Source organism: Melampsora larici-populina (assembly GCF_000204055.1).
Source record: "Melampsora larici-populina 98AG31 unplaced genomic scaffold MELLAscaffold_15, whole genome shotgun sequence".
Taxonomy (NCBI): domain Eukaryota; kingdom Fungi; phylum Basidiomycota; class Pucciniomycetes; order Pucciniales; family Melampsoraceae; genus Melampsora; species Melampsora laricis-populina.
Genome location: NW_006768779.1, coordinates 386,549 through 398,485, shown reverse-complemented (window position 1 = coordinate 398,485; position 11,937 = coordinate 386,549). Strand labels below are relative to the sequence as shown.

Sequence of the window (11,937 nt, the reverse complement as noted above, 5' to 3'; positions counted from 1 at the left end):
GAGCAATGGACTTTTCCGCATGTAGCTCGTCCAGTTTGCGCCATCTGACCATCTGGTGTTGTAAGGGTGTCACAGGTTACGAGACCTTTCTGCGAGTGTTAACGACCACGTATGATTCGGCGTGATGGCATGGTAATGCGTATGGGATGATCGAACAGAATGGAATGGTAGTAAGGTGAGATGTGATCTGATGCGTCTAGACCCAAATCAAAACTGGCGGCAGGAAATATTTTATCCAAGTTGAACGTTGGTCACGTATGTAGGCACTTAAGTCAGAGTAGGTAAAGCTGGCTGCTGAACGGTAAGACTAAGTAACACTTAATTTTAAGCTGTATTTATTCACAATCATGATTTTTGACTTGAATCAGTGGTATGCAAATGATCACACTTCTGCTCAATTGCTCAAGTTTACTTTGGTAGAATATGTGTTACCTGCACAGTGGTATAGATTTGAATTTTTCATTTTTATGTAGCCTATCAAATGAGTGAATCAATGATAACATGAAATAACTGAATAGTGACTATATAAAAATCAACTCAAGAAACCCTGGGCAATCATGAAGTGATAAAGTGGTAACTTTAGATTTAAGTCAGTTTCAATGAATGCTTCTCATGATTGGCTTTTGACACTACACTAAATTATCAATATATATCAGTGTGTTTAAAAAATTCAGAATGTAGAAAAAATCCCAGTGATACATGAGAAGAGGTCAATTTTTCAAAAAAAAAAATGATGAAAGAATCTGGATGTACCCTCTGATAATTTTGTATATTTTTGTATATTTTTATCTTTTATAGTTTTGAAGATGCCCTAAAGAAAAATGATCAAATGGAAGATCATCTCAGAAACTTAAGTTATGTCCAAAACTATCAAGATTTGAGCGAACCACATTTCACTCGATTCCTACTGAGAGGATCTTCAAGTACATGGTTATCTTTATTGCCATTTGCAATACCAAGCACTACCAGGGGATCATGATGACCATGAAATAATTGGATACTGCGGAAGCATTCTGTTTGGTTTTAGAAGTGAATAGATTTTCTTATTAAGATTTTTCATTTAAAGGAAACTAACCCTTTGAATGCTGGGTCCCATTAGGTATTTTGGTTATCAAAGATGGAGGACATTTTTGCCTCTGGCTCCATCCTTCCAGCTGAATCTCATTGAGTTTTGAATCCTTCGAGCAGATCCACTACAGCTCAGTCTTCCCATCCATAGTGAAGGTGATTAATACCATGTTATCTAAACTTGCAGCATATCAGCAAGAAGCGGTGTCCACCAAAATTGTCTTGATGGCCACTGTTATTAACCTGAAATACCAATTGAAGTTCTTCAATCTTCACTACACTCACCATGCTGAACAAGCCCAAGAATGCATTCATTGTATTTTCAATGAAGCAGTGGAGGCTTGGCCAACAACTCCTCTAGTCACACCACCCCCAATACCACTGAACATTCAAGAGAAATCTTCAATAACTTGAACATATTCACCACCCAATTTTGTCTGACAGCTCTGCAAAAATCCAGGCTGGTGAACTCAATTGGTACCATCAAGGCATTGATCCTATCTTTCCTGGTCAATCTGAACTTAATTTGTGGAGGGTGGGTTTTCTCCTTTTTCATTGATGTACATTATCTATCAGGATTCAACCTGGGTAATTTATACACAAACATGAGGGAAAGTTCCCGGTTGTGGCTTCATTTTCTTGTGATTACCTCTTGATCTTGGCCACCTCTTGTTTGTTGAACATAATTTCTTGTCTGCAGCAGATATTCCTGTACCTGGACAAGGTGCTTTGAAGGCAAAGATGCTAACAATGGCTGTTGGTCGTAGGGAGTGTCTGCAAGCTGGGATTGATACTCTTGGTCGATTTTCAGATGCAATTACTCATGTTGCATCCTATGCTTTACAATCAAAAAGAAAGACTGCTGTCTCTAACATTTTGGGTTAATATCATATTCAATGTCTCTTTTCTTTCAAACATCTTTTTTCTTCTAAATGCCTTGTTTCAAATCTCTTTTCTTTTACCTTTAAATGTCCATTTTCCTAAATCTCTTGGGTTTTGTTCTCTTTTCGTTTGACTTTCTTGTTTTTGTAACACTTTTTGGTGCTAGCTGTCTGATTCTCCTTTCTATTCACTCATTGAACATCCTTTTTCTCAATTTTTGTTATGTGAAGTGGTTTCTTTGACTCATTCACTCATTTATATGTTTTCTTTGTTGCTCTGTTGTAGCAGACTGCATATATTTTTATTCTTCTGTCACCTCTCTCCATTTATCTATCCTTGCCAAAGTCATCCTCAACCGCCAACCAGCTCTTAGCAACATCACATTGCCGTCATCCCACAATCTCAAGAGTGATAATGCCAAGCCTCCACCTACTTCACCCAGACCCATCTGATCACCTGCACCAATCACAAGGCTTACAGGTAAAAGAGCATGTGAAATTTCTACAGTTCAGAAGAATAAACCTGAATTGCCTGTCCTGTTGAAGAACTACCAGGCCCATCAATGGCTTGCACCATTTGTGTTTGAACCCAACAAAATCAAACTGGATGGACACTGGCTTTCAAGCCATAGCACTATCTATAGGTTGATCTCAAGGCAAATGGCATGATGTTCAACAGGAGCTGTAGGCTGCTTTTGGGAAGATCCCTGACCTGTTCAACAACAATTCACTATGTGACACACAGCAAAGGCTTTAACTCAACTCTACACCTGTAAACCCAATGTCAACTTCCAGAAAGAACATGGCTGAGTATGCCAAGTTGGGGTGGCCTCATAGCTACTGTCTTTGACCAGCCTGGGTCCTACAGTCAGGTCGCTGCTCCTTACGTCACAGCTGTCAGCAATAACCATGCTATAGTGATAGCTTGGGCTCATCATCACTTTGCATCCCTCACACTCAATACAAATGGACCATCTCCCTGTCACTTGTGTTTGTCCAAGTTGGTGCCAATTTTGCCATCTCAAAGCCTCAGGTTGGAAAGATTCCTGAAAGCCTATGATAAAAAAACATGCAGATTTTCAAAAAGTGAAAAATAAGCACCACAACAAAAAATCATTTTCACACTATGTCAGATTTCAAATTTACCACTGAGTTTAGAAAAGTAAGAAAACATAAGAAATTATGCAGAAGCTGTAAGAAGTCAGAAAAATATGGAAAAGTAATGTTTGAATACCACAGTGAATTCTAATAATATTTCACATTTTTTAATATTTTTCCAACCACAGCTCATATAATGTCAGAAACCCAACTTTGGTCCAAAAATGGCAGGTATTGAAACATGGTGACCTTGCAAGACCAATAAGATTGTCAACTTTACTTCAACACATGTAATGCTTTGACATCAAGAAAGCCTAATTTTGGCTCCATAATCTGCATACACAAATTAGTTATGTGTATCCAAGAAATGTATCTCTGAAATGAGTCCAGGTCTCAACCGCTCTGTCATGTGACCCCTGGATTGGTCAGCTAGATACTACTAGGGCTGTGACCCGGACCTGAGTGTGACGGGGCCACCTCAATACTTTGCCCGGCCTTGGGTTAACCCGAGTCCCTCTCAGCAACCCTGGCCATCCAGGGCACACCAGGGTGGAGGTGCAGGGCATTTCTGAAGTTCAATAAGGGTTTGATTCCATCAAAATAAGATCTATCAACTGTGCATCTTGATTATTGTGAGCAACTGGTGTTGTGAGATATGTTTGGCAGAAAAAGAGTAGGCGCCCGACCCGTCTGCAGGGCCAAGGACCGCTACTCGGTCATCCGATTAGCCGGAGAGGTTGAGGCCCTCCGCGCCTATGTGTGCAACTAGACTTGGGATTGGCATGCACTCACTCGTGCCTCGTACGGGTACCAGCCATGAAAGAGTGTCAACCTTTCAAGTTAAAAAATGCGAAGGAAGAATTGGTTTTAGGATTCGACTTCTTTAAAATTATTCAACTTGCAGAATAATTGATATTGAGATAAATTTCTTACAAAAGCTTTACAACATAGAGGATATATACAGATGTGATCAGAAGAAAGCGTATAAATCAAAAACGAGATGATAGGAAGGTAGAAAATTGAGAATAACTAATAACTCGTAGAAAGAATCTAGATTAAGAATTTATAATTTTTTTTTTGAAGAATTGAACTTTTAAGTTGATATCTTCTTTATCAATTGGAAAATATCTTGTTCGAATGAAAATCATATAATAGAAGTAACGATATGAAATGTTAAGCATTGAGGAATTTTCATTTGAATCTTTTTGGATGATCAGATGGTTTCATAGTTTTTTTAATTTGAGGTAGTTTCAGAGGAATCTTCTTGATCTTCATTAGAAGTACCATCATCATCATCATACTATTTTTGAAAAACAAAAACATGAAAGTCAAGTTTAACAGATCTTGAGAAAACTGAACGGGGATTGAATCCAAGAAAGAAACATTTAAACTTACATCAGAAGCAGTAGGACTTTTGAAATCTAACATTGGACCTTCAAATCCAACACCTTCAACATGTAATTGATCTCGATCTTCTTTTGTGGAAGAAGATGATGATTTATTAGAAACTTTAGATGATCTTTTACGGATCCCTTGATTAGGTGAGATTAAATTTTTAGAAGAAAGTTTAGGTGAACTTGAATTTGAAGTAGTGGTAGATGCAGGCTCTTTTGATGAACTTGTGGTACGTTCAAACCATTCCCTTGGAGACTAGAAAACAGAGTTTTGTGGGATAAAGATTTGAAGAAGAAAAAAATCATCAGTTTATGTGAATCGACGAATCAAAAGGGAAAAAAGAAACTCAACTTGTTTGAAATAAACATGCATTGGATAATTACCAAATGGTTTCAAGAAGATTTTAAAAAGTAAATAACTACCTATTATAAAAACATTTATTCAAAAGAAAGAAAAGACAAAACCAAAGGTCAATTTCACATTAATCAGTCAACTTGATATATTCAACACAGATACTTGAATCAGAACGATCAATGCAAACTTACCAACATCAAAAGTAAACAACAAGATCGGAGGAAGAATATAAATTAATGCCAGCACTCTACAAATCCCTGGAACATAACTGATTGGCCAAGGTAATTCGATTTGGAAGTAGTTGAATTGATTTGAAGAAGTTGAAGACATTTGATGAGATGAGATGAGATGAGATGAGTTGATCGATTGGTTGGAAAAGACGTTGGGGTTCATCGATCAAATCGAATTGCACTCATTGAGTCATCAGACCTCTCTAAACCCATACTGCTATCAAAATGATGTAACGGTAAATTTGGAATTGGAACCCCCTCTCAACTCAGATGATTTGGAGATGACCAGTGCGTATTGATGGCTCAGAAGAATTTACATTCATTCGAATGGATGCAAAACTTTTGATGAGAGAAAGGATTACAAAATTAGTGCAATAAACATTGAAATCATCCAAGTTCGCAATTGCCAGTTCTCTGTGTAATAGGCATGAGAGGTACAAGTGCAGCGGCTCTGGGTCTGACTCTACCTATGACAAGGGAGGTGGCTGAAAGGGCACACCACTTGCTTCATCAATAAACTGATCATCATGGATCCTCCTTGTGGTATATTTATCCACCACTTCACAGGATGAGCACCATATCCACGTTTGGGAAAGTGTGTGATTGATTATAGAAAGTGTAATTATCAAAACCACAAGTGGAAAGAAATCATATGATATGTACCTGTCTATCTTTTGAAAAAGGATCATAAATTGATATATGTGGTTAATGAACAAGATCTGCGTAGATCAAGCTAGATTCTTTGTATTGAAAGGAGTCGAAAAAAAAGTACAAAGAGGTTTTGATCTTCCTTTGTGTCCAGATTCAAATCACGCACTGGAAGCCGTGGTATGTAATCAAAAAAAGCCGGTTTTGAGTAACAACTTTGTTTTTGTTACCTATTTAGTTTTGATTTATTGTATTTGGAAAGCTCAAGAAAAATGTGTCAGAAAAGAAAAAATAATCTATTGATTTCAAGCTCATTGATACACTATATATGGTGATTAATGTGAAGGAGAGACAAATTATAGTTTACATTTCCTGAATGATCCAATTAAATACTATGTAGAATAAAAAGATAAGAAATGAATGACTTCAGTTTGAAATCAATCTTGATCAAGGTATATGAAGATGTTGTATTAGAAGTAAAGTATATTGTAAGAGCTCGAATATTATCTTCCGTTTTTTTGGTATCCAAAGGTGTCTTTTAAAAAGCTCTACGGATTACCATCACTTGATGAATCACCATCACCTGTGGCTGTTGTTGGCGAGAAGCAGATTTAGAGTTTGGAATTTGAAGGTGCTGTTTGAGCTCTACGACTTCATCATTATCAGCAGTGAATTTATTCATGGAAATGCTATCAACGGTGGGTGAGCTGATATTCCCATCAATATGATCAGACTTTTGTGCATCCATTTGAGTTTGAGGGATGATGATATCAAGGTCGGTAAAGATTCGCCACTGTCAAAGAATTACTAGTGATCAGTTTCATACATTCTTCAATATCATCGGACCAACAGTAGATCTTCTTGACTTTTATAACACGCGGATTGAAGCAAGTACCAGGTAGAGAATGATAGCTCCACTTGAAGATGGAAAGAATCATGAACTTACACTTTGAAGCAGCAGTGCACCTACCACAATTACACCACTCACAAGGTACAGCCAAGATCCAAGGGCGCGCCAGTGGGAGCTAAATTAAGTTCAAAAAATTGATCATCAGGGATAAAGACGAGTTTCTTCGAATTTTCTCTTCATTAATTTCACGTACGTAGCAATGACTAAATCTGCCTTACTACCAATCAATATACAAATCACTGTTTTATATGACATCGAGGCTATCATCACCACGCCATGTGATAACAAATAAACTAAGAACCAATACTGAGATCAATGATGTTTGTTCATAATCTTATATTTGATGAATTTACTCAACTGTAGCCTTTACGGAGTGCCAGTGAAATCTCGCTAGCTTCTGTCCATACATAATTTGAATAACCTAAATCTTTAACATGAGTTCGATTCATATGTAGTTTCTTGACAATAGATGTACTATATCGAAGGAGTTGGACCAGAGCCCATCCGGAAACCGAACAGAACTAAAAATAAACATAGTGAGATAAGTAGAAGAAACTATGAGATGCATTGGTAGATCAAGGCGCGTACTCACAAAGAGAGTAAACAGGCTGACGAGAGCCCACCAAAATGAATTCCATCTGACTTTCTCGATAAGCCTGAGATTCGCATCCACAAGCTCTACTGCACTTTTAAAGATACCTGGGTAATCAATGTTGGCTACGTCTCCAGAATCCCATTGATTACTAGCTATCGTCATCTTATCAAACAGCTCAACATAAGTCCATGCTTCTTGATAGTAAGCAACCGTGATAATCACTGTCCAGACTAAAGTTCCAATGGTGATGATTGCTGGTACTAGGACACAGAATATATTCACTAGTTTAGGTTTTTTGACGAATGGTCTAAGCAACCATGGAACTCTTGAAAGTGGCGAGCATAGACTTTTGTCCCAATTTTTTCACAGATTGAAATCGAGAAAAAAATCGCCAAAATTTGAATCAAAATGTTACAATGGACGTTATATTTACATAGTGTTGCGCACAAAATCAAAAGCAAGTCAGTTTCATGATTTTCTTGGAGGTTGGAAGTAAAAATGTTAGAGAAATGAAGGCTTGAAAGAAGATTTCTTACATAGTACACAAGCCTGACCATCCTGATAAAATTCAATAGTCATATAAAACCAGCTCAGTGATCTAACTTGAAGGCCAAATGAAAGAATGAGTGGTAGTACCTGTGATCCAATATCCATAGAAAGAAAAAAGCCACATCAACTCAACCCTAAGATCAGATTAAATCAGATTAGAGCATTAACTTGAATACCAATTGTCAACATATCAAAACATAAAAAAAAGTCAATTGATCCAAAAGACTTACCAGGCATATAATGGTATACGTCGAGATGTTTTTGGTGCTTGTAATGAAATGTAATCGAGACAACAATAAATTAAGCTAATCATACTACTGATCAGTTGAGTAATCGCAACTGCACAGTGATTGTTTTATGTATGCAATCATTGAAAAAAGTAAGACGCGTCAATTAGGTATACCTTGATAGAGAACGATAGAAGATAATTAAGCATCTGACCTGCGAGGACACTATTAGGAATTCGAAAAGGAGTTAGAGCTGAGGAGTTCAATTCAAGTTAGATTTGTGACTGTTTCACATTTCCGATATTTCTCGAAAATCAGCTTACCTCGATCAACATGGACTAACTTGAAGTACCACAAATATTTTTTCCTTTTTACATGACTACATGAAATAGGTACGATGATCACCATACAACAAACCCAAATGATAAATGCATGAATGATGGCAAAGGAAATCAGGATATTATCTGTCGAAGCAGAAACTTGAGGGTACCGTCGTTCCTATTTATCAGGTTTTGGTATCAGTTCTATGGCTTTCACTGAAAATAATTGTTTATGAATGATTGGTTGAACGTTTGAAAACTGAGGATCACCTGAATATTATCGATCCCCAAACGAAAAGGGTTTTGACCCGGAGTAAGATTAGAAATGAACTCTTGAACTTTTGCCATAGCAGCCATCTTCTATTTCTTTCAAAGAATTAAGTGATGAATGGAATGAAAAAAGTATTTTTTTGGTTTACTTAAAGGATATGATTTGAAAGTCGATGGATAACAGAAAAACAAGAAGCTAGCGTATGATAACCGGAATGGAGACAAATGACAGGTGAGGGACGGCCAAGCCTTGAGCAAGCTTTAAACGTGGTTGTAAATCTACAATATGATTTCATCAAGAATATACGAGAAATTTTGTCAAAGTTAGAATAAGCCACATCGTTGAGCCATTTATAAACTTTTGAGGAGTGGCTTCGTCCAAACTTAGCCTTGATCTCTAGATATCATCTACACATGGCTTTTGAAGACTTACAATCTGATCTCTTGTTTCCTTTTTTCTTCAGATAACTTCATCTTCTCCTCGCAGGATTGTGTATGTGTCCATCGTGTCGAATGGCCACTTGGCACTTCCTGGGTTGAGTGAAACAACAAAACTTGGTGAAATACGAATAGGCTCACTCAGACAAAAGAATCAGTTTGGCAAGCTGTTTTCGAATTGCTCAGGTGAGCTACATGTTATATTACGCTTTGTTATGACTGCCCGATGCGACGTCAAGCAGAGCATCCATGAGCGCAACCAACCAAAATTGCAAAGGCAGGATGCGGGCAGTCCCCGGCAGAGATGACATACAGGTCAGCTTGCGGACTACCAGCTGTGCCAGTGGGACCCGGTGCCAGTAGCCGTTGCTTAGCGTTAATTAGCGTTAGTTCCAACTTGCCAAGGATAATGGGATCTGAATTGCATAGTTGATTCCGATTTGTATATGGAAAGGCGCCACATTCTTGCATCATGACATCAGGTCAACTGTGGCGTCTCATATTGACGAAAGATTAATTCAAATCACGCAAGATCACGTCAGATCACGATTCACGTCCATCCAAATAGAACTGGATCATCTAGGTAATCTGTTGGACCCCTCGTCTCAAATCCTCTGATGTATCCCACATGAGCAGAAATACATAGGGCGCGACAAAGTTTACAAGGGCAGAAGCAAGATCAAAAGCCAGAAATCTTCACTGTACCAATACACAGCACGTAGAATGAAGTCCTGTGAAGAATGACTGAACGAATTGTGACTCAATCAATTGTGACCTACATGTAGGAAGAGTTTGATTGACTGCATAAGTCACATAATATCTGAATACAAAGAAAAAACCTTATCTCTATTTTCTCAGATGATCAAATGATGCAGAAAGAGAACATGCAGATGAATTCGAAGTGTTAACCTAAATAACGATCGCAGAAAGATGATAAATATATTATGAATATATATATATATATATATATTTCTTCAAATAGCAGAATAACCAGCTCGACTAGCTGATCCATTTCCTCTTCTTGAACGAAACAACTCAGAAATCATCCTAGGTAATTCTCGCCAGAAGTCTTGGTGTGGGATAAGGTCCCATCCGTTTCCTCCATACTTGTTATAATTCAACCTAGGTTTATTCCGTCAAGTCGAATATCAGAAACGGGAAAGCCTTGAATCCTAGGGAAGATGGGATCAAAAATATCTTTGTACTGACCATATTCCGATGAGGAAGTAAGCAATGAAGATGAAGATGATACTAATGATGTAGGAAAGGTATCTGTAGTTAGTAAAAAGCCAGAATTGATCCATCGCAGTTCATGATAGTTTGATCGCTCACAAGGTTACAAAACTTCCGAACCATCCTGAGCTACCTGTAGGTGTCCCTACTGGGCTTCCTGATGCGGATGCGCAAGCCAGAGGTGTCGGCCAATCAATGGTCAAAAACCCCTTCGAGGTGTCATACTGCGTCTTGGGCTGACGAGGTGCTGCAGCCGAAGTAGCACAAGCAAAGTTGAAGACTGTAGATTGTTGAACTCCATTATAAGTTCCACCAGCAATTGTGAGTCGGATCGGGTCTAATGTGAGTATATCATAAAGACGTACGGCTTTAGCTGTGTAAATCACCCTGGGTCACGCCGAAGTACCCACCTCTGTTACTAAGTCCTCCTCCTTGGACTACTGGTCGAGATGGTCCTGCGATTGGAATTCGACTGATCAAACGTCTATCCGTCCCGCCTTTCTCTCCAGATTCGTTGAATATCGATAAACAGACTGTTGTGCCGGCTGGACAGCCCTCCTCAACAGGCTTAAGCTCTGTACAAAGTGAGATCAACAGGGTTTCGATCGTAAGTGTTGGCGGGGTTGAACGGTCAGTGGTGATGTTGAGTGGCCATGATGATTGTGGGATCAACTGAAATGACATATGGTGAACGCCGCATTACAGTTGTCATTATCGATTGAGCGAGATTATGTAAGTTGTGATTGAGAAAGACGACTTACAGATGTGAAATCATAACGAGCACCATCTTCGCTGGTGAACTTACAATCGCTCCACTCGAGTGGACTTTGCCTAGTGAAAGGTGAACCAGATTGTGAGATTTGAACCATAGAAAGAATTGAGATAAGCTTGAAGGCCAGTGAGAGGGGTTTGAAGGTCATGATGTCCATCACATTCATCGATCACACACTTCGATCGAACTGAAAACCGTTTCTTAGAATCGAGTTATTGCCTAATCGATTTGAGTCATGGCTGGGTTGGAGTTTGGTTAAATGGCAAGATGTATGCGAGGGAGAAATTGACAGTTGATAATAACACACCGAACAGCACCGAAACCTTGACCTACAAATACATACAGTCGCTTGTATATCCTTTCATGATTTGCTTGATTTGAATCAAAAGCTTTCTAAATTGTGAGTGTACAAAGCGCATTGCCTCAAGAAACAGGTCCAACAAGATGTAAGCTAAGATAATAATATGTTAGACTTTTTGCAGAGCTCAGGCCTAGAGTTGAGGGGATCTTTAGATTCCACATTTGGGTGATACTCGTGTATTGCACACAAATTCCGCTGGTGAGTATCTCATGATGATAGGAGATCATCACATTTATTGTAACCCATATAAACAGTAGAAAGGAGCTCATTTGAAAACTTTAGCTCAGTACTCACAGTTTAGAAAGCAAATCAACAGGACATCTATCATCTGGGTGAAGTACATCAACAAACGGGATTGATGAATTTAGAATTCTTCTTTCTCCTCTTTGAAAGTGAAATTGGGTCAAAAAAATCTATTTCTTTCCTTAGTTGTGTCTCACACATTAGGTTCATTCCAGTCTGATCAGATGCCTTACACCTTTCCATGCAGCACACGCCCAATCTGCCAGAGTGGTCGCAGTAAATCCATATGGCGTGCAGTATGAAAAGCTGTGTCATGATTTACTACTACCGTAATGACCATGTATT

At 38.5% G+C, this 11,937-nt stretch overlaps 3 protein-coding genes across 3 annotated transcripts; all 3 read right to left on the bottom strand.

Annotated features, from left to right (window-relative positions):
• Positions 1 to 4,102: 4,102 nt before the first annotated feature.
• Positions 4,103 to 5,126, bottom strand: MELLADRAFT_85675 (uncharacterized protein; the record flags this gene model as incomplete). Its single annotated transcript, XM_007409142.1, has 5 exons — positions 4,103 to 4,248; positions 4,332 to 4,347; positions 4,443 to 4,697; positions 4,794 to 4,864; positions 4,988 to 5,126. 5 exons carry the CDS (start codon positions 5,124 to 5,126, stop codon positions 4,103 to 4,105), a joined length of 627 nt encoding a protein of 208 aa, XP_007409204.1.
• A 1,086-nt stretch (positions 5,127 to 6,212) lies between these two features.
• Positions 6,213 to 8,041, bottom strand: MELLADRAFT_105800 (uncharacterized protein; the record flags this gene model as incomplete). The annotated part of the gene is made up of 6 exons (XM_007409141.1): positions 6,213 to 6,467; positions 6,621 to 6,699; positions 6,778 to 6,877; positions 6,943 to 7,105; positions 7,177 to 7,525; positions 7,959 to 8,041. 6 exons carry the CDS (start codon positions 8,039 to 8,041, stop codon positions 6,213 to 6,215), a joined length of 1,029 nt encoding a protein of 342 aa, XP_007409203.1.
• A 1,916-nt stretch (positions 8,042 to 9,957) lies between these two features.
• Positions 9,958 to 11,136, bottom strand: MELLADRAFT_105799 (uncharacterized protein; the record flags this gene model as incomplete). Its single annotated transcript, XM_007409140.1, has 5 exons — positions 9,958 to 10,105; positions 10,193 to 10,234; positions 10,316 to 10,553; positions 10,627 to 10,888; positions 10,978 to 11,136. The coding sequence occupies 5 exons, from the start codon at positions 11,134 to 11,136 to the stop codon at positions 9,958 to 9,960; spliced, it is 849 nt and encodes a 282-aa protein (XP_007409202.1).
• Between the last annotated feature and the right edge of the window lie 801 nt (positions 11,137 to 11,937).